Raw genomic sequence first — 19,579 nt, 5'->3', positions numbered from 1 at the left:
TTGTGGGATAGAGTGGACTAGACTAAGTCGAAAAGTCCTGTACCACTTTGCGGGTTTTGCAATAGTTAACGAGTTATTAATTATTAAAAATCGCTGTCTTAAGCCGGCCCACTGCCCAATTCAAACGTGTAGCGAGATCGATCGATCGTTACTAGGCGCGCAGAGAGTTGTAACGATCGATCGATCTCGCTGCACGTTTGAATTGGGTAGTGGGCCGGCCTAAGACAGCGATTTTTAATAATTAATAACTCGTTAACTATTGCAAAACCTGCAAAGTGGTACAGGACTTTTCGACTTAGTCTAGTCCACTCTATCCCACAATAAGCGTTGATGCGGGTATTACATAACGCCCTGTATACTCAAGAAAATATAATAATAATAAACTCGATTGGACTTACGTGAAAATATTGTTACTAACAGCAATTATTGGCTGAATGAATATTACTTATTTTTACGAGATATGTGAAGACACAACAACATTCTAAATTATAATTACGGTTACAATTGTGCTATTTATCATTATTATCGTAATTACTGCAGTCCACTTTTCGGAACTTTTTATATCGATGTCTCCTTTAAGGTTAGATGTCAGCCAACAAAAGCTCCGTAGCGAAAGATTCTCGCACAAAAATGTTCGGCGGTATATTCGCTGGAACAAATAATTCAAAATAATAATCTCGTTGTCGTGTAGTAATAAAATATTAAATACAAGCGTTTTAGTTTAAGCATCTTAAAAGTGATTTTTATCGCGCCCGCACCGAGCGTTTGTCTTATCATTTGCGTAAAATAATATGTTATCAGATTTTTGTTATCGTGTTTTATACATGCAGTTGAAAATGTCCATGTCACAATTATCTTTTAGTTATACTTTTGTCAGGGTGAGAAATTATTGCAGATTATGTTGTCAACACAGATAGAAAAGTACCCATAGCCATTTTCTTCTTTTGACGTTTGCGATGTATTAAATACGCTGTCACTGTCAGACCAGTCAGACTAATAATTATAGAGAGAATCACGAAAGGCCAAACTGTTTTGGCAACATTGATCGAGGCGGTGTAAGAAGGCGACGTGTAACAAGGCAAATCTGTAAAACAAAAGATAATAGAGATAAAACTGAGAGGAATTAAAACTTTTTTATGATAGGTAGAATTATATTAAAAAATTACATTTTCTCAATATTAATTTCGTACTATTTTTATCAGTATTTAGTTTTCTGTGCAAGCAACTTTTTTCCAGCTAATTCTCTGGTTAAAAATTGGTTATTTTAGAAAATATATTAGAACTGTTTTTAATCAATTTGTAGAAACGGATCTGTAATGTCTGCTAGTTTTTCGACAATCATTTAGATATTTAAGAAAAGATAATTAGAAAGGTTTATATAACACAACTCTATCTCCACTCTCTTTTATCGATATATTGATAGTAAATTATTAAACAACATAACTGATTGTGAGCATAAAAGCTATTCTGAGAGAGATGAAAAAGTTCTTTCCTAAAGTATAAAAATTCTTTAACACCAATGAAAATGATTACACAATAATCGCGGAGTTTAAAAGAACGTTAGTTACACATTTTCGCACATAATTATACAAATAGTTGTATCGTTACTGAAAGGGGTGTAATTGATTTCTAAATTGCAAATACCTGTACTGAGCAAACAGGTGATGGTAGTTGTATTGCCTTCGTCAGATTGCATCACGTAGCACAATGTTTCATTGTCAAAAGAATTGTCGCATTGATAACAATCAGGTGCGTTTTCGTAGGCTCGCACGATCGTGCTGTTTGTAGCGTTACGAATCGTGATTCTGCAATCATATTTGTGAATGATAAAATTCATCTCGCCAATCGAATAGTGGACGCTCATTACCGGAACGTTACGAGCTGGGAAATGAACGGATCAGTAGTAATCACCTGTTGGCACTGTCATGATCGTAAGCCACCGTTACGGCGCACATGGTCGGTTTAACGCAATCCCCTCCCGTCCATCCGAAATGACACTCGCACGTGTACTCGTCGGGGCTGCGGCCGGTGACACATTCGCCGTGTCCGCTGCAGTTGCGAGTACACACGGGGATGCATTCAGGTCTCGAGTGATGGTCGTCGTTCGGTACGAAATTGTCATGGCAAACGCAACGATTCGGGCCGACGCAGTCGCCGTTCTGGCAGCCCCTTTCGCAAACTGGCTCGCAGAAGCTGCCGTTGAGCGACGCAAAGCCGTCGTGGCACGCGCAGCGATTCGGCGCCGTGCACGTGCCGTTGGTGCACTCTTGGACGCAGAAGGGTACGCAATCGCCGTCCGTGTCCCTCGCGTAACCTTCGTTGCAAACGCAAATGCCGATTGCGTGGCACGTCCCATTCTTCCCGCACGAGAGCGCGTTGCAGCGAGGTTTACGGAATCGCTCACAAACGTGTGTCGTGGAGTTGTCTATGGGTTGATGAAATTCGAGCCACGAGGGATAGTAACCCCTAGCGCAGGTGCATTCGTTTGGGCCGCTGCACCAACCATTGACGCAGTCAAACTCGCAAATCGGTTCGCAATCGATAGGCTGTTTATCGAAGATTGAGTGAGTACTTTTAAATTAGTTGTGATTAAAAAATCGTTTAAAAATAATACACTTTTGCAAATAACTAAAATGATGAAATATGATATAATTTTTAATTTGCAACCCTACACTGAAAAAAATTTCTGGTTGAATATGGACGAATCAGATAATTCCTTTAGGATTTACCAGAATTCCTTTAGGATTTACCAGAATTTCTGTAGGATTACAGGAATTCTGGTAAATCCTAAAGGAATTATCTGATTCGTCCATATTCAACCAGAAATTTTTTTCAGTGTACCATTGTGTACTTAGACAATACTGATGCTGATAGCTTTATTCAGCGGGGGAAAAACATGGAATATATACTGGCCATTACAAATCGCGATAATTAATTAAAACCATACACTGAAAAACAAATCTGGCTGTATTAATTGGAAGTCTGGTAGGTTCAACCAGTCGCCTGTTAGAAACTGAACGAATGCTTTAGGATTTACTACATGTGTAGCGAAGTCCATCAGACTTCTGGTTATGAAGTATCGAGCCCTAGCGCGATAACTAGAATTCTGTATGGTTTAACCAAAATACATTCTGTCATGCACATCTTGTTGATGCAATCAAGGCATTTTTCTCACTGTAGCTCTACTTCTAAAAGAGTACTTAAAAAAGGAGTCTTCAGGCTTTCGCAAGGTCTCAAATGAGGTTGACAAATTTCTTTTTCGTGCGTGATTTTAAAGTTAGAATTTTTAAAAGCCACCCTAATCCTGTCGAGTATTGTTTTTAAGGATTATTTAGGTAACAATCATTACTTGATAAACAGATACTTCATCACAACATGATTAACGTACCTTTCTACTGATAATAGCAACAAAAAGTTTATAAAGAATTCTTATTTTATTGAGGAAAAGTTGCTCTTCTACGAAGATAAAAATCTTCCTTTTACGTGGTGAGTGGATCTTACATATTTTATCGAGAGTACTGACAATAATGTTTATGTCTTATTGCACAGATATACTTGCCCGTTTAAAATACCTCCCCACTCCATAAATTTCGAATCGGTCAGGTACGTGTTGGTACCCTTTAGAGCAAGTGCATTTATTGGGCGACGTACATTCTGTTGTGGGTCTGCAACGTGGTTCGCAGTGCGGCTTGCATATGTGAGTAGTTTCATCATTAACAAATCCTAGCCCGCATATCGGTCTGCATATATCTTTGAAGTCGACCTTTCGGCGTTCGAAACCTATGCTGCAGCTGCATCTCTCCGGCACGTACGGCAAGCAATGACTGTTGAATTCGCTCGTTATGCAGTCATGTTCGCAAATCGGCAAGATCGGTTCGCAGACGCTCGCGTTCACCGCCCTATGGCCGTCGTCGCAGGTGCATGTATTCGGCGCCGTGCACTTGCCCAAAACGCACGGTTCGTCGCATATGGGCTTGCACATAGACGGATATGGGTCGATGCCGGTTCTCATGTAACCGGAACGACACGTGCATACGTTCGGCTCGGAGCAGTACTCGTGATATCCGCATTGTTGCTGGCAGACGGAAAGGCAGGTGAATCCGTCTGAGTCCAACCAATAGCCATTGTGGCAACTGCAAAGCTCAGGTTCGATGCAGGTGCCGTTGACGCAGCCGTTCGAACACTTGGGCAGACACGTGCCGTTACTCGACATGTGGTATCCTTCGTTGCAGGTGCACACATCCGGCTCCTTGCACGTGCCCTTCTCGCATGATTGCGGGCAACGTGGTACGCACGATGCACCGGACAGAACATAGCCTTCGCAGCACATCCGCTTTGTAGTAATGGAAAATGGTAATTACATAATTAGTAAATTAGCGGGGAACAGTTGTAGGAGAAAAGATTTAGAATTCATTTGCAAATTAAATACAAATGAAGACTCAAAGATTATTAATTTATATGAAATATGTTCTCTCTTTATCTCTTATTTCACTTTCATTTTGTCATCGAATATCATCACGTATGTCACTTATCAGATTGATTACCTTTTTCCTGTAATTCGTTCGACTCACGATGGGGAACCATGAACTTTGTTCTTCCGAATCTCCACCCACATATAGTGGTCTGTATCGTCTATATGTTTCCAGATAAGGAACCAGTTTTACTAGGGGGAACTTGTACTCAAATCTGCTAATACGGTAAAATTAGCAAAAATTAATGTTATGGTACATAATAACATATGTAAATGAGTAATTTGTAAGATATATCGGAGAAACAACTTACTTTATAAATGGATACGTGATATATAAATAGAGTACAATTTCCGAGAGAGCATAATAATAAATATGAGTACCTGTTTACTTTATTGCACATGTTGTTAAGATGCTCTTTAGAATCACCACCCTCTAATTCCTCAAAAGGAATTTCACTCGCACACCATATGTTCATCACTTTTAAAAATAGTATCTGGATAACCAAAATAGCAATAAAACTGTTAAGTAATCCCATGATTCGTTGCCTTTATTATGAAGTTAATGCTCGCTCCGCCTTGTTTAGACTGACTGTTATGGTACTTCCTTCCCATTATCCGGTTATCTCTTGTTCTGCGTGGGAGCAATGCACCAATGCACATTATTTTACTCTTTTAAGGCAGGATATACTGCACTATCAGAGGGTTACTCAAAGCCTGCATACGTGTGTGTAGCGTAAAGTTCAGTTTAAAATATTAACCACTCGTGTTGAGGCACCCGAAGCATTTAATAGAGGTGTTTGGATGAATAATATTTTACTCAAGATATCAGAAAAAAAACGTTTTGCAAATTATTTGACCGAGTATCAATTATTATATTTAGATTACAATAGAAAAACTAAAAATTTTATTTTCCAAAAGAGATTCTCTACAACACATTCATCTCAATTATATTCCTTGCAATATTTATTTATTTGTATGTCTCGTAGAATCATGTTTTTGTAAAACTGAGAATTGCGAATTTGGCAATACATAATTGCGTATAGACGTTCTTAATTAAAACATTTTTATAATAAATAATTTTTTAACCCTAGACTACAAAACATATTTTACTCAGCTTCAACTACAAAACTGGGGTCCTCTAGGACCCCAACTTCTCGAGGTGTCTCAATCCTTTCTATCAGCAGTAAATTAAAAGTTAAATAGTGCATTGTCTTCGTTTTTTAATGAGGAAAACGATGATGTATATAATATGTTGTTTATTGTCAGAGAAATATTTAAAAAATCTACTTAAAGCAAAAAAGACACGAAAAAAGTGCAAAAATGGCATTTTTTACAAAAATGACTCTAATTTCTTAACAAATAAAGCAATTTTAAAATTTTAAACGCTATTTTAAAGGGGAATGAATACACTTTAAGACCATGTATGGTATTTTAACGTTCTGTTGAAAAAGTATAATTATTTGAACAAATGAAGGTTACAAATTTTCAAAAAGTGATAAATTGGAAAAATCAATAAAAGAGTGGTTAAATTCACATTACTATCGTAACTTATTGAACTTTTTATGCTCACAAATGAATAATAAACGATAAAAAATATTCAATTTATGAAAAAAAACAGAACTTAGTCTGTTTCAGAGCACGTACAACATAAGGTAACTCTGTGTTTTTCGTAAACAGGGCGATTACACCTTACGCATAAAATCTGTATCTTTTTATCGAAGACCCTGGGACAGAAACAGCAACGTTTTCGTTCCTTCTGAGTGAAAGAAACTGTTGCACTTGTTGTTTCCAAAATTTACTTATACAATTTCCAACCTAAACTACAAAACTGGGGTCTTTTAGGACCCCACACCAACTTCTCTCTTCTACTGCTTCTTGCCTATGGGACACTTCACGTTCTGGCTGACGCAGGCCAACTGCCGAAGAGTTGAACTAATTGTAAATTATGGTATGGTTCCGAACCCGAAAAAGCAAGTGCTTTTTGGCTACTTCAGCAGCGTACTTTGAATTTCGTTTGGGGTCGCAAAGGACCCCAGTTTTGTAGTCTAGGGTTAATATTAATTTTTATACATGTATTGCATGTATTGCATGTTGATTCGAATAAAAGTTATTTTTATTTCTTTTTTACGATAATTGTTGAGTACATTATATCTTTCGATTAAGTAACGAAGATATAGTATATGTATATATTTTTTTCTATTTCACTGTAGGACGGGGAATATATAGAACAATCTTACAATTAAACAAATTGCTAAAGTAAAAATGAATAGAAATTTAAAACTTTAATAGTAGTTTATTGAAGATTTCACAAGGGATACATATATTTGATAATTTCATTTAACATTAATTTACTTACTTTACTTACTAACATTACTTTACTTACTTGAATGGATTAATTAAGTTAACAAAATGTAATTGTTCCCTTATCATTATTATTACTCCAAGAAAAGCTCGAAGATTCTATATTAAGATTTTATATCTTAAGCATTTCTCGTATTAAGAATTATTGGCACTCGATTGAATTAGACCTTGCATCGATGTACTGTGCCTGTAAATTGTCTCAACACTGCCTGTTAATTAGAATCATTTATTAACAATATTATATAAGACTAAACAAATTAGAGGAAAAGAATTTAGGCTATAAATTAAATAATAAAAAGTAGTTTAAGAAATTTACAAGTATAAATTTTTTATATAATAGTTTGAATAAATCAAACTTTATTTTTGGATAATTTTTTAAGTGCTTCTTAAAGATTCCTTCTTTAATAAATTTACATCCATAAATTTTATCTTTCTAGACCATTTTAGACGAATATGTATAATTGCAAAAAGTTTTTATTATACATTGCTATTTTAAATAATGTGCGTAATAAAACTCAACGAGTCTAAATACCTAGGTCTGTCTGTCTGTTTCGGCGTTTTCGTACAATCAGATATATCGTTATTGCTGTTAGAAATAATATTCCACATGCGATTCCACTTGATAGTTGAATTATTTTCTCTTGACCTTTGTATTGACTGCTCGATGCAAGACATTCTACCATAAAAAAGTGATAACACAAGTTTTTATTAATTTATTACGAAATATTAAAAAGAAAACCAAGGACTTCAAAATTTTTGTATGATGGCTAGTTATAAAAACAATACATAATTACTATAATAGTAAACATTTAAAATACTCCTAAATATTCTGTAGAATATTTTTAAATTATTGCACTTTGCAAGTACTTTTTATAAAAAAATTTGGGTTAGAGCAATCTAGAAAACATTTGTATGTCTCATAAAAACAAATATTTGATATTTAACCTTATTGCGAGTTTATATCAAATCGGTATCTGAAAAAATTTAAGAAGGAAGAAAGTATAAAATTTTTATTTTTTGACACATTGATATTATTACATAATAAAAAACACTTTTAATACCTGAAACATTTACTAACTTTTTAAGATATACAAATGTAATAAATAAATTTGCTCTAATCTCACCTGGGATTTAATACATACATATATCAATTTAGACAAGTAAATCTACGTATAACAAACCTTCATTCATTAAGCAACCAACTTGCGTCTCGTCCTTCGTGCCATTGATCAACATATTAAAGCACAAAGTTTCATTATTTACTTTACCAATACACTGGGAACATACTGGGTTATTTATGAGTATATGTTTGATCGTAGCATTCAATTCTTTAACAACTGTTAATCTGCAAAAGATCATCAATTACTGACAATTTGTAATGGATTTGTTTTAGACATAACTATAAAATATTAAAGTCCTGATAATATAAACTTGTTCTATTGATGCTCATTTTCTTATTCATTTGTTTGTTAGTGAGGTATTAAATTAAATCGTTTTAGTAAGAATATTCTTAAAGTCGCCAGAAGTAATTAATAAATTAATAACATCAGTGAGTTTTATTGACCGTGTCTGGCAATTAAAATTCTTATTGCGAAAAATATTACCCCAGCCAGGATTCGAACGACGGGCGTCTTAGCCAGCCCGTCACGGATTGAGGGAGGTCCCAGGTTCGAATCCTGGCTGGGGTAATATTTTTCGCAATAAGAATTTTAATTGCCAGACACGGTCAATAAAACTCACTGCTTAAATCGTTTTGTTACGTGATATAATGCTTAAATACGTCGTCGCTATTTTTACAATTGTTCACTATAATTTTTTTTCACTTGGTGAAGGAAGTGTAAATTTTATAAGGCACTTTACGTATACTTACTGCTCGGTACGATTTCCTTCGTCGTTCAATATCAGAACGCACAATGTTGGCCGATCGCAGTGTAATCCGGCCCATCCGTAATTACACTCGCAAGCCTTACGTTCCTCGATGCACTCGCCGTGAGTACCGCAACCACCTTGGCACGCGTGCACGCAGGTGCCTACGATCTCGACGAAACCGGCATGACATCGGCACTCACCTGGTGCCTCGCACTCGCCGTTGTCGCAATTCTCGCAATGCGGCACGCATCTGCTCCCGTTTCCCGTACTATTCTCCGGAATAATCGAGTTTCGAGATTCCTGTGTTCCAAATTCGAGATTCGCGGGGCCGAACCCGTCGTCGCATTCGCAGACCTCGGGCGCGACGCACGTGCCGTTGCCGCAGGACCCGCAGACGGGCTCGCATCTGCCGGTTTTCGCGTTTCGATAACCGTCGAAACACACGCAGTGATCCGGCGCCGCGCATGTGCCGTTGCCGCATTCGACGCGGCAGATCGGTGTGCACTCGAACGGGATGTTTCCCGCGTCGTAATAAACCATGCGATAACCGTCCTTGCAGACGCAAAGATCGGGCGCCTTGCAGATACCGTTTGTCCCGCAAGCTGGGTGACAGATAGGATCGCACGTGTTCACCTTCGCGAGTTCTCCTTTAGGATTCGTCGATAAATAGCCCGGGTTGCAGCTGCACACGTCGGGCTTCACGCAGATACCGTTCTCGCAGCTCGGATCGCAAACGGGCTCGCAGAGGCTCGTACGATTACCTTCGGTAGGTCGGTAACCGGGGTTGCAGGTGCATTCGTTTGGCGCGGTGCAATGTCCATTGATGCAATCGGTCGCGCAGAAGGGCTTGCATACGTTTGTAGAATTGGAAGGACGATAGTCCGCGTTGCACGTGCAAGTGTCAGGTGCGCTGCAGAAACCGTTGACGCATTTCTGCCTACAGGTGGGTGTGCACCATACGGCGGTAGAATTCTTGCCCGACGGAAGATAGCCGATATTGCAGCTGCACGTGTTCGGCGCACTACAAAATCCGTTGATGCACTCTAAATGACAGACCGGCTCGCAAACCGAATAATCGTTAAAGATTGACGAAATCTGCAAACCAATATGTTTCGTGTAATAAGCAATTAGCTTACGGTGCCTCTTGAAACGACAGAAATAGCAGTTTTAGTTAATGGATTAAGTATGGACTTAGCCTGGACATTTAAACTAAAATAAATAACAAGTTTCTCATACGACAAATCGTAATTGTAAATCGCAAACTGCACTTTACGTTCCGGACCGCGCCGGGAGCATTTAATCTTGTTTGGATATAACTAACTTTCTTTTTGGCACGCGGCTTCTCAACCAGGCGGTATCCCTCAATGCAGGTGCAGACATTTGGGGCAGTGCACTTGCCGAACGGTTGGCAAGAAATTTCGCAGTGAGGCTTACAAATGTGCTTCTCTGTTTCGTCGCCACTGGATAGGTAGCCTTTCTCGCATGTGCATTCGCCAGGCGTGGTGCATCGCCCATTGACGCAAGCCTTCTCGCAGACCGGTTCGCAGATGTACTTTGAGTTCTCGAGCAGCCCGTAGCCCGGTAAGCAGCTGCAGCTTTCGGGAGCCACGCAAGTGCCCATGACGCAAGCTTCGCTGCAGATTGGTGCGCAAACGTTCGGGGTTTTTAACGAGTAGCCCTCGTTGCAGGTGCACACATTGGGCGCAGTGCACTTGCCGTAGAGACAACCGGGCTCGCACGTGGGCTTGCAGGCGAATATGTCAAAAGGATCAGGCTCGTAACCGTGATTGCAAGTGCAGGTTTCGGGGGCTGTGCACTTACCGTGAACACATTCTCTCTCGCAAATAGGTTGGCACATCTAAACACACGGAAATGTACACCTTTATTATTAACGTATACGCTCTTCTTTTCTACATTGTCTTATCTTTGTCAACATCTTTTTAATTAACTGATTTTTAATTGCACAACTTCACGCTTGTAATCACTTAAGCTAAAACCCCACAAACGCGTTGAACTGCGACAACGCGTGCGGCAACGAATCGAAAGATTTCAATTGCAACGCAGGAAGCTTGCGGCAAGCTTCTAATTGGTCGACTCGCGTTGCCGCACCTCATCGCATCTATGGAGTCTTAGCTTTATTGTAATTTTTCAACTTTGACATTTTCACATCGACATTGTATTAACTAAGTAAAATTTAAATTGAACAAATGAATTGAACGAAGCGCTTATATTGTTTACCTACGTTAGATAATTTAGAATCACTATTTATCATTTTGTATCCCTTCAGGCAGAGACACTGGTAGGGTTTATAGCAAAATGATCCTGTACCGCACGGCTCACTGCAGACAGGTTCGCAGATGTAACTGTTGTCGCTCAGTTTGTATCCAAAATCGCATTTGCAAATTTCGGGTGCGACGCATTTGCCGTGTACACAGGCGTGAGTACACACAGGTGCACAGCCGACGTTAGTGCCTAGAGCTGTCTCTGAACGGTATCCGTTATTGCAGTTGCATACGTTCGGTTTTACGCATGTACCATTTCCGCAATCAGGTCGACAAATCGGTTCACACACTGAGATCATCGCCTTTGATACGAATGGCCTACGTATCTTCGCGTATCCGGCGCAACATTCGTGCTCTTGGCGCGTTGAAACGCGATACTGAAAACGGAAACAAGGTTTCGCGCCTTAGCGTGAAAGTGCGTAGGTTGCTAAACGATAAAAATTCTATCTATAGCGAATAATATAATCACAAGATGTTCGATAATAGGCGATTCGATAAGCAGAGCGATACCTGGTGAAAAATACAATAATTTCTTCTTAAACTTAATCAAAGTGTAAAAATGTTAATATTATACATTTCGAGATCAGTTGTAAACTTTAGTAAAGATAAATATCGTTATAAATGTTATCAACTACAACCAATGTTATTTTTACATTTCTAAAATTGTATTTGTCCTCTTTTTTTCTAATCGTTTGGCTAAAAAAATCGGGTCTTAATATTTCTATATTGCGGAGTAATTATTTTATTTTCCGATTGAAACAAAATGTCATTATGTGCGTCAAATGCACCTATTATTAAACAGATTTTAAGTTTCGACTCTATTATATTATTGCAAATATCACTTGGAATAGAAATTACATGCTTAAAAACTCACCTGAATCTTATAATTCCATCGGGTGCGGGTCTTATAGAAAATACCCCATACTGTTTCCTTATATGTTTCCAAGTATGGTTGTTCATACGACGCTAGAAAACTGCGCATGATTTTAACAATAGTAGCTCTCTTGTATGCTACGCCGATTATATTGCAATAGTCTTGATAAGCGTTATTTCGTAGAATATAGCAAATCTTACCTAACGATCTTAGTACAATCTCCATCCTTCAGGATTATCCAATCCACAGCTTTACTCGGAGATAATCCGTCAACTTTAATTAATGCGTTTTGTAGAACGACAAAAATAAATATAATGTACGGAAATTTCATAATTGTCAAGTACATTTAAACATATATTTTGAGACACCCCACTAACGAGGACAAGTGATCAGCGCGAGGACAGTTATAATACATATAGTGCGTAGAGTATACTGAGCCTCTCTTCCTCTTTGCTGCAATAATATACGAGTATGCTATCAGAATCAGGCAGGATGTTAGGCTGTTGTCAGCTACAGTTAAATCCGTGTAAAATTTCTGCTAATCAGCAAAATGAGTTTCTTCAATTTCAATAATTCTACTTCATGTAAATTATTACTGAAAACTTTTACAACGCATCGTTATCGTTTGTTCACCTGTGCGTGCAAAAAGGTTCTATAGAGAAAAAGCGAAATATACATTTCAAATAAATCGGCGAAAATTCTGAGTAAAAAAACTACGTTATCAATTATCAGGTCGATTGATGCCAGATTATACAACAGATTGTGAAATTTCCGTACATTATATTTATTTTTGTCGTGAAAATCGGGAAATCGCAGTGATATATTTGTAACTGTTAACCAGTGACTATTCACTGTTTTCAGTGATAATCCACTGATAGACTTCTAGAGAGTACAAGCCGGATTAATTAAAGTTGACAGATCAACTAAAATTCTCGAGTTCCCTTTATTGGAATTTTCTATTGGAACTTGTGGTAAAATCGTTAGGTAAGATTTGCTATATTCCACGAAATAACGCTTACATTATCGCAATATAACCGGCGTAGCATACAGTTATCAGTTCATACGTTGTGAATCATTCTAGGTACAAAGTACCTCGCATCTCATTGTAGAAATAGTGAAGATTTATTAAATCAGTTGTACACACATAACACTAACAATAAGTGTTACGAAATATTCATGTAGCTTGAGTACTCCGGAATATTCAATCGTTTTTAAGAAATGTGCATTGCGTCGAGCTCTGGAGAGAAACCGCATAATTGTTTTATGGCGTAAACGAATCGATTCCGCATGTTTAACAGTGCATAAACGGAACGTGCGTTTTCTTGAGCGAAACTTACGTTAAGTTGACGTACTGGGCCAAGGATGCAGTCCTCATTGACCCATTTACAATGCAACAACATCAGTTGGTGTGTAAAATAAGCTGCACGCGATTGCGTTTGAAGTTATTTTAATGTCATTTTTACATATCTTTCTACAAGATTCAGATTTATAGAACGCTTTTATTTTTATGCTCGCCTTTATAATCAACCTTATGATTTACTATATAATTAACGTATTCGTTTGCCATCGGAGTTTTACATATTTAATACTTTCTTCGCTCTGAGAAAATTATATCTGTCGATCAGTCTAGAATGCTACTCAAGAATAGTGTAGGGTTAGTTAGCAAAACAGCTATTAGCTTCAAAACTTTTAAGCGCGCGATGATATTTTATCTTCGCGCCAATGCTTTGCGTGTTTGTTAAAGTCGTCATGTATCATTACAGATTGATATCGCGTGAAATAAGAGACACATAAAAAATCATTGTTTATAATTTATGTTATCAGTTGATGTCGATGGTACAAGTTCAGTTGGTCATAATGCCTGAAATTGTTAGCTTCATCAAACTAATATCTGACAATATGTTTCGCGCGTCGTCAACTCATTCATTCCTGCGGCACGCATCTCTGCCGGCCGGTCTTGACACCGGGTTCCTTCCGATATCCGGGATTGCATATGCAAAAGTTGGGCGCGGTGCACACGCCGTTCGGACACCCACCCGCGCACATTGGCACGCATCTGGAACGCGTGACGTCGCGGACGTCGTGCGTGTATCCGTGGTTGCAGGTGCACTCATCTAGCCCGGTGCACCGGCCGTTCAGGCACGGATGCAGGCACATCTCCTCGCCCGTGCCGCCCACGTCGTGCCGAATGCACCTTCCGGTATCGGGATCGCTGCGGAATCCCGGTTCGCATACACAGACGTTCAGGCCGACGCATCGGCCGTTCGGCCCGCAGCCGTATCTGCATTGCGAGAGGGTCGAGTTGATCGTGGATGTCGCGCTGGCGATGCATCTACCGGTGTCGGGGTCAACGACGAATCCCGGTTCGCAGGCGCACCGATTGTAGCTGACGCATCTGCCGTGCGGACCGCAGTTGTGTCTGCAATCGCCGACGGGCTGTACTGTCGGCGCGGGGATGCATCTACCGGTGTCGGGATCGACGATGTATCCGTATCCGCACTGCGATGAACCGGTAGACGGGATGCATCTGCCGCTGTAACGGTCCCGCGCGTATCCGGGTCTGCAGCTGCAAACGCCGGGCGCTACGCACTCGCCTCCGTCGCAACCACCCGGGCAATCCGGCACGCAAGTGCCGGTACGATTGCGCGTGAAGCCGACCCTGCAGCCGCAAACGTTCGGCGCTATACATTCACCGTCGCAACCTGCCGGACAATGGGGAACGCAGGACTCGCGGTCGCCGGGAGGGTTGATGTATCTGTAAAACAATGATTGCGCTGTAATTGGTATATTTTGCATTTGTTATTATTTAGGAGCGAAGCAAGGAAGAACGGATTCGTAGAAATTTATCGGCAATTTAGAATTACAATTCCGGACTTGTTAAAGAACCCGTCATTCAGTAACAGCGTCAGTGAAACGTCCTATACGTACGATCAACCTGGCACTCGTTCTAGTATATTGCTTGCAAATGTATTATGCTTATGACGCGTGACTGCACCTCAAGCGGCAATAAATATTATCTACGCAGATGGCCGCATGAAAGTTACAAAACGGCTGCTTTATATGCCTGTACGAAAGCACAAGTTACACGCGCGGCCTATAACCCGCCTTCAGCGTGTAACACCATTTTTGACGAGTCCAACATTGATTTATCAATTATTCATATCGTAGGTAATCCGCTTCGCAGGAACAGGTTACGCACGTAGTACGCGAGTGGATGAGGATTTAATTATCGCGCGGAATGTCGCTCTGATGCGAGAGACATTGCGCAGTCGGCGGAGACCGGGGGAGGACTCGAAAGTGGGAGGACAGTCGTTAATTACCCGTTGCCGCAGGTGCACACTCCCGGCCCGCTGCACACACCGTGCGTGCAGCCGCCCTCGCACGCGGCCACGCACTCCTTGCGTTCATTCAGTACGTATCCTGGCCTGCAGCTGCAGACGCGCGGCGCCACGCACTCGCCGTGACTGCATCCGTCGGGGCAAATCGGCCTGCACAGGCCGTCGAGCTCGTCGTAGCCCAACTTGCACATGCACACCTCGGGGGAGAAGCAATAGGCGTTCTCCTGGCACCGGTGCATGCAGACGGGCATGCAAACGCCGTCCTCGGGACGCCATCCCGGAGGGCAGCTGCAGACATTCGGGCCCGTGCAGCGGCCGCCGAAGCAGCCGCGTTCGCATTGCGGCTCGCACAGGCTGCTCGTCACGTTGCGCTTGTAGCCGTCGCAACAGTCTAATATGGTGATCCAACCGTCGTTTTGCTGAACAAAATTTACCTTATATTACAACGGAATCGCCGTTGAAATTACTTAAGTGCTTCACACTGGACTTTTTTTTTCACTCCTAATTAATGCACGAAAGCATATCGTCCTGAAAGTGATATCTCCTAAGATTTATATTTGTCAAGAATTAATCTTCTCGCGAGCTATCTTCGACTCGGGGAGACCTTTACTTACAGGATAGTGACCTCCGGGCGGTTGGGGAATGGTATTGTAAGGTGACCCGCTGGAGTTTGAAGATAAAACGTGGCTGTATCTAAAAGGCGATAACATTAGTCGTTGTTTTCACGTCGGTTCGTCCAAATGGAAATTAAACGTGAGGAAAAATGCGCAGGCAAAAAATTATGTTGAGTCTCGTTGCCAGCATTACGGCGTTCGCAAGGAAAACCCGATTACTTACGGCACCCTTTTGTAGCAAAGGCCATTTTGCGAGGAGTTGGTGCCGTGATAATTCCCGTTGGGGTAACGCGGCCGTTGTCCACCTTTTACACCGTCAGTTGCCCAGGTGCCAACACCGAGGCACGTAAAAACAATGAGACAAATCGGCAATCTCTGCATGTTGCATGAACGATCGCGAATTTACTACTGGACGCTTATTTTCGGTCAGAGTGTGGGCATCACCGTGATAAGGATGTCGCAAGGGTCAGCTGCTTTCATCTTCTCATTAAACTTGTCATTAAACTACGCAACACTCCCGTTCACGGAAACCGTTATCGGTTATGCGTATCGATATGTCAGAGAGACCAAATGGGGCCAGAGCGTTCGTGTGCCCGTTTCTTCCACACTTTTACTCTTATCTAATTATTGATTAGGTCATCGCTATTAACTGGGCCATAATTGACTCATTAGGCACAGCTTTACTCGGGTGAATAAATTATTGATCGCGTGTGCACAAAAGCGAACGGACAAGATAACGTATCACAATTAAATTTCAGCTTAGCTATATTATAAAAAAGTCTCGTCGTATGACGTAAATCGTAAAAACTTGCAATCCTTTACCAGACTTTTTTTCGGATTTTAAGTGAAAGTAGACAAGTGAAAATCTCTTTTAATTACACGTTGCAATCGGGCACATTAAAAATGATATAAAATGTAGGATATAAGAGAAAAGGAAACAATATGCATAAAAGCCATTAATTAAGACATGTATGTACTTATTCACTTGTTAAATACAAAATATCTGAACGAGGTTATCTGAAAAAAAAGGTTATTAACTTCATCACGGATTTAATGTTTTAATTGAGAAAAGAATGCTTTTTCAATGTTTCAATAACGATAGAATAATGTTGTTTTGATTGCAAGTATTGCATTAAACTATATACACAATTTGTATGCCTTTTGTGTGCGCAGTTTATCATAATTCTTGCTTCACGCACTCGACATTGTTTACGTAATCCGACTGATATCGTTCGGGAATGGATACATGGGCGAATCAGAAATGATAAAGGCGGGTACGCAAGAATATGTTAAATGCGATAAGTGTACGGTATTTGTTTATTTAATTACGATAAGCTAATGCTGACTGCAAATAACATTTCCTTGAAACGAGTGTGCGAAATAAAAAAAGTCAGTGCAAAACGAAGAGATACATCAAATTATCGCGTGACATAGAAACGGAAAGTTTTTCTCCTCTCCCATGGAAAACACCGGAGGGAAGTACCGAAGATAATGACATAGTTTATTATCCCTCTCGATGATTCTCCTAGTATATAAAAATATCGCTGCATATCAAGTTATATTAATGTAACTTCTTACAAAGTAATGATAAAATAGTAAATAATAAAGTCTAACGCAATACTTACACGATTTATTCAAAATTTAATTTACTGCGGATAGTCATTAAAACTTTTTTACAAATGTCAAACGCTAAGTTATATTTTTTTTAGAATGCGTGTGTTGCTCTTGTCTTAAATTTTCGTTCGTTGGTCTCAGTTTCGAGGCACAAAAGCCACTACTTCCTCTCACTATAACGAAAATAGTAAATAATAAAGTCTAACGCAATACTTACACGATTTATTCAAAATTTCATTTACTGCGGATAGTCATTAAAACTTTTTTACAAATGTCAAACGCTAAGTTATATTTTTTTTAGAACGCGTGTGTTGCTCTTGCCTTAAATTTTCGTTCGTTGGTCTCAGTTTCGAGGCACAAAAGCCACTACTTCCTCTCACTATAACGAAAATAGTAAATAATAAAGTCTAACGCAATACTTACACGATTTATCCAAAATTTAATTTACTGCAGATAATCATGAATCATTAGTCAACTAAATTTGATGTTGTTAATTATTGCTGGCGACCCTCAAGATTTTCCTACTAGATAATCATTAAAACTTTTTTAAATGTCAAACGTTAGGTTGTACTTTTTTAGAACGCGTGTATTGCGTTCACCTTAAATTTTTATTCGTCGGTTTCAGTTTCGAGGCGTAAAAGTCATTAAGTGTACTTCCTCTCACGATAACGAATTTGGTATCATCGGTCACATTATCGCTTATGTACACATAATTGCTGATGTTGTCGGGAACTCGGTATATTATCGCAGGATATGTTTTCATGTCTAGGAAAACAGTGCTTCTTCGCAGGATGCGATTACTACGGGACTGATTATTAACGAATTTATAATAACGTTATCAATATTACGGTCGACGTCCTGTTAGCGACGCGATAATAAATAAATATGGAAAAAATCGTTCTGGCAACGTTAACTGAAATAAATAAACGATGAATTACGTCAACGTTGAACGAGAGACTACCAGATTTACACACCGGGCAATTTACTTTCGCATCTATTTACTCGCAAACAGCTAGTTCCGCCCCCGCAGGCTACGTTTAATATCATTCGGATAATAACAGTCGGTGCGCTATATTTTCACCCGCTCGTTAGAGCATACGGGACTCTATTATTCTGCATTTTCCATCTAATTGCGCATTCGCGCGCAATATCGTGATCGGGTGCATTCGCCCCCGGCTCGACGTCAGAAACTACGAAATAGTTTATTCAGAAGGAGCTTCACGCTCCGCTGATTAAATTCTACTGTCGGTCACTGACAGTACGGCAGATACTCGAACGACTTGTTTCTCCGCCTGTGCCACTCAATTACAGTCACGTTCAGCCTTGTGCATTCGTCGACTCTGCGTAAGGTCGGAAACCAGTTTTCGCGCATTTTTCTTCGGCCTCGTGCGATCGACTTTTCACCGATCGTTTTATCCGTGTGACAGGTCACGTTTCGCCTAAAAACACCTCAAGGTCTCTTTGCGGTGACGCATTACCAAACTATACTGCTAAAGATATCAATAGACTGGACTATGAATGTAGTAAGTGGAATCGTTTCTCCATCACAGATCCTTGCGATTCGACAATGGAGCGGTCTGCAATGGTATTTCGTCGTACAAGTGCTCCGTGTTATGGTCCAAGTTTGTCTGCAGACGTATCAGAGTTGCCGATGGTCGATCGTAATGGCCATCTTGTAACAGATCTGCGATTCGCGATAAAAGAATCGATTAAGAGTCTTAAGGGGATGCTGGAGTGGTTTGATTTACCGACAGAGTCGCATACAGTTTTTGGGGGTTTGTAAATCTTACCTCAAGGAACGTAACCTCAATATGTCATATTATAGATACAAACCAAAATAATTATGTACTCGTAGCATTTATGTACAAACTAATACCAGACCCAAGTGTAGAATGCATAGTAGAACATTTTCGTATAAAAAACATTGAGGTTTGAAGTCTAATTCGTATCGCATTATGTATTGCAATATTTGTAATACATAATGCGATACGAATTACACTTCAAACCTCAATGTTTTTTATATGAAAATGTTCAACTATGCATTCTACACTTGGGTCTGGTATTAGTTTGTACATTAATGCAAATAATAAGATTTACAAACGCAAAAACGGTATCCGACTCTGTCGGTAAATCAAACCACTCCAGCATCCCCTTAA

The 19,579-nt window shown here is 39.9% G+C and overlaps 4 protein-coding genes across 7 annotated transcripts in view; all 4 read right to left on the bottom strand.

Annotated features, from left to right (window-relative positions):
• Nucleotides 1-356: 356 nt before the first annotated feature.
• On the bottom strand, nucleotides 357-13,194 carry LOC105559204 (zonadhesin-like). Its single transcript, XM_012007314.1, has 15 exons — nucleotides 12,058-13,194; nucleotides 11,858-11,957; nucleotides 10,944-11,360; nucleotides 10,023-10,559; nucleotides 8,703-9,796; nucleotides 8,014-8,177; nucleotides 7,365-7,508; nucleotides 7,000-7,041; nucleotides 4,853-4,949; nucleotides 4,545-4,686; nucleotides 3,618-4,333; nucleotides 1,912-2,571; nucleotides 1,645-1,805; nucleotides 926-1,084; nucleotides 357-649 (listed from the first exon to the last, which is right to left on the bottom strand). Exons 1-15 carry the CDS (start codon nucleotides 12,201-12,203, stop codon nucleotides 582-584), a joined length of 4,647 nt encoding a protein of 1,548 aa, XP_011862704.1. The 5' UTR covers nucleotides 12,204-13,194; the 3' UTR covers nucleotides 357-581.
• Nucleotides 3,220-4,985, bottom strand: LOC105559192 (von Willebrand factor D and EGF domain-containing protein-like). Its single transcript, XM_012007299.1, has 3 exons — nucleotides 4,853-4,985; nucleotides 4,545-4,686; nucleotides 3,220-4,333 (listed from the first exon to the last, which is right to left on the bottom strand). The coding sequence occupies exons 1-3, from the start codon at nucleotides 4,945-4,947 to the stop codon at nucleotides 3,539-3,541; spliced, it is 1,032 nt and encodes a 343-aa protein (XP_011862689.1). The 5' UTR covers nucleotides 4,948-4,985; the 3' UTR covers nucleotides 3,220-3,538.
• A 95-nt stretch (nucleotides 13,195-13,289) lies between the features above and the next one.
• Nucleotides 13,290-16,305, bottom strand: LOC105559194 (von Willebrand factor D and EGF domain-containing protein-like). The gene is made up of 4 exons (XM_012007300.1): nucleotides 16,033-16,305; nucleotides 15,810-15,888; nucleotides 15,178-15,614; nucleotides 13,290-14,612 (listed from the first exon to the last, which is right to left on the bottom strand). The coding sequence occupies exons 1-4, from the start codon at nucleotides 16,188-16,190 to the stop codon at nucleotides 13,781-13,783; spliced, it is 1,506 nt and encodes a 501-aa protein (XP_011862690.1). The 5' UTR covers nucleotides 16,191-16,305; the 3' UTR covers nucleotides 13,290-13,780.
• An 805-nt stretch (nucleotides 16,306-17,110) lies between these two features.
• LOC105559191 overlaps nucleotides 17,111-19,579 on the bottom strand; it is a 24,515-nt gene continuing 22,046 nt past the window's right edge. For all 4 annotated transcript variants that reach the window (XM_012007295.1, XM_012007298.1, XM_012007297.1 and 1 more), the window contains exon 11: nucleotides 17,111-19,107. In XM_012007295.1, coding sequence (XP_011862685.1) covers nucleotides 18,968-19,107 — 140 coding nt within the window. In that variant the 3' untranslated portion in view covers nucleotides 17,111-18,967. The remainder of the gene's footprint in view (nucleotides 19,108-19,579) is intronic.

Source organism: Vollenhovia emeryi, unplaced genomic scaffold (assembly GCF_000949405.1).
Source record: "Vollenhovia emeryi isolate VEMERY1.0 unplaced genomic scaffold, V.emery_V1.0 DF939286.1, whole genome shotgun sequence".
NCBI classification, from domain to species: domain Eukaryota; kingdom Metazoa; phylum Arthropoda; class Insecta; order Hymenoptera; family Formicidae; genus Vollenhovia; species Vollenhovia emeryi.
Note: the sequence above shows the minus strand (reverse complement) of the source record. Positions and strands in the feature narration are given on the sequence as shown.

Bases quoted from the DNA above. Each gene is read 5' to 3' on its own strand.
- LOC105559194 (XM_012007300.1), bottom strand. From the start codon at position 16,190: ATGCAGAGATTGCCGATTTGTCTCATTGTTTTTACGTGCCTCGGTGTT. The intron at 15,615-15,809 runs GTAAGTAAAGGT...AATTTTGTTCAG, and splicing joins CGCCCGGAGGTCACTATCCT to CAAAACGACGGTTGGATCAC. The intron at 14,613-15,177 runs GTAATTAACGAC...ATTGTTTTACAG, and splicing joins GTGTGCACCTGCGGCAACGG to ATACATCAACCCTCCCGGCG.
- LOC105559204 (XM_012007314.1), bottom strand. From the start codon at position 12,203: ATGTACTTGACAATTATGAAATTTCCGTACATTATATTTATTTTTGTC. The intron at 9,797-10,022 runs GTTAGTTATATC...ATTGGTTTGCAG, and splicing joins AGCCGCGTGCCAAAAAGAAA to ATTTCGTCAATCTTTAACGA. The intron at 4,687-4,852 runs GTACTCATATTT...CCGTATTAGCAG, and splicing joins ATGTGCAATAAAGTAAACAG to ATTTGAGTACAAGTTCCCCC.
- LOC105559192 (XM_012007299.1), bottom strand. From the start codon at position 4,947: ATGAACATATGGTGTGCGAGTGAAATTCCTTTTGAGGAATTAGAGGGT. The intron at 4,687-4,852 runs GTACTCATATTT...CCGTATTAGCAG, and splicing joins ATGTGCAATAAAGTAAACAG to ATTTGAGTACAAGTTCCCCC. The intron at 4,334-4,544 runs GTAATCAATCTG...ATTACTACAAAG, and splicing joins GAACGAATTACAGGAAAAAG to CGGATGTGCTGCGAAGGCTA.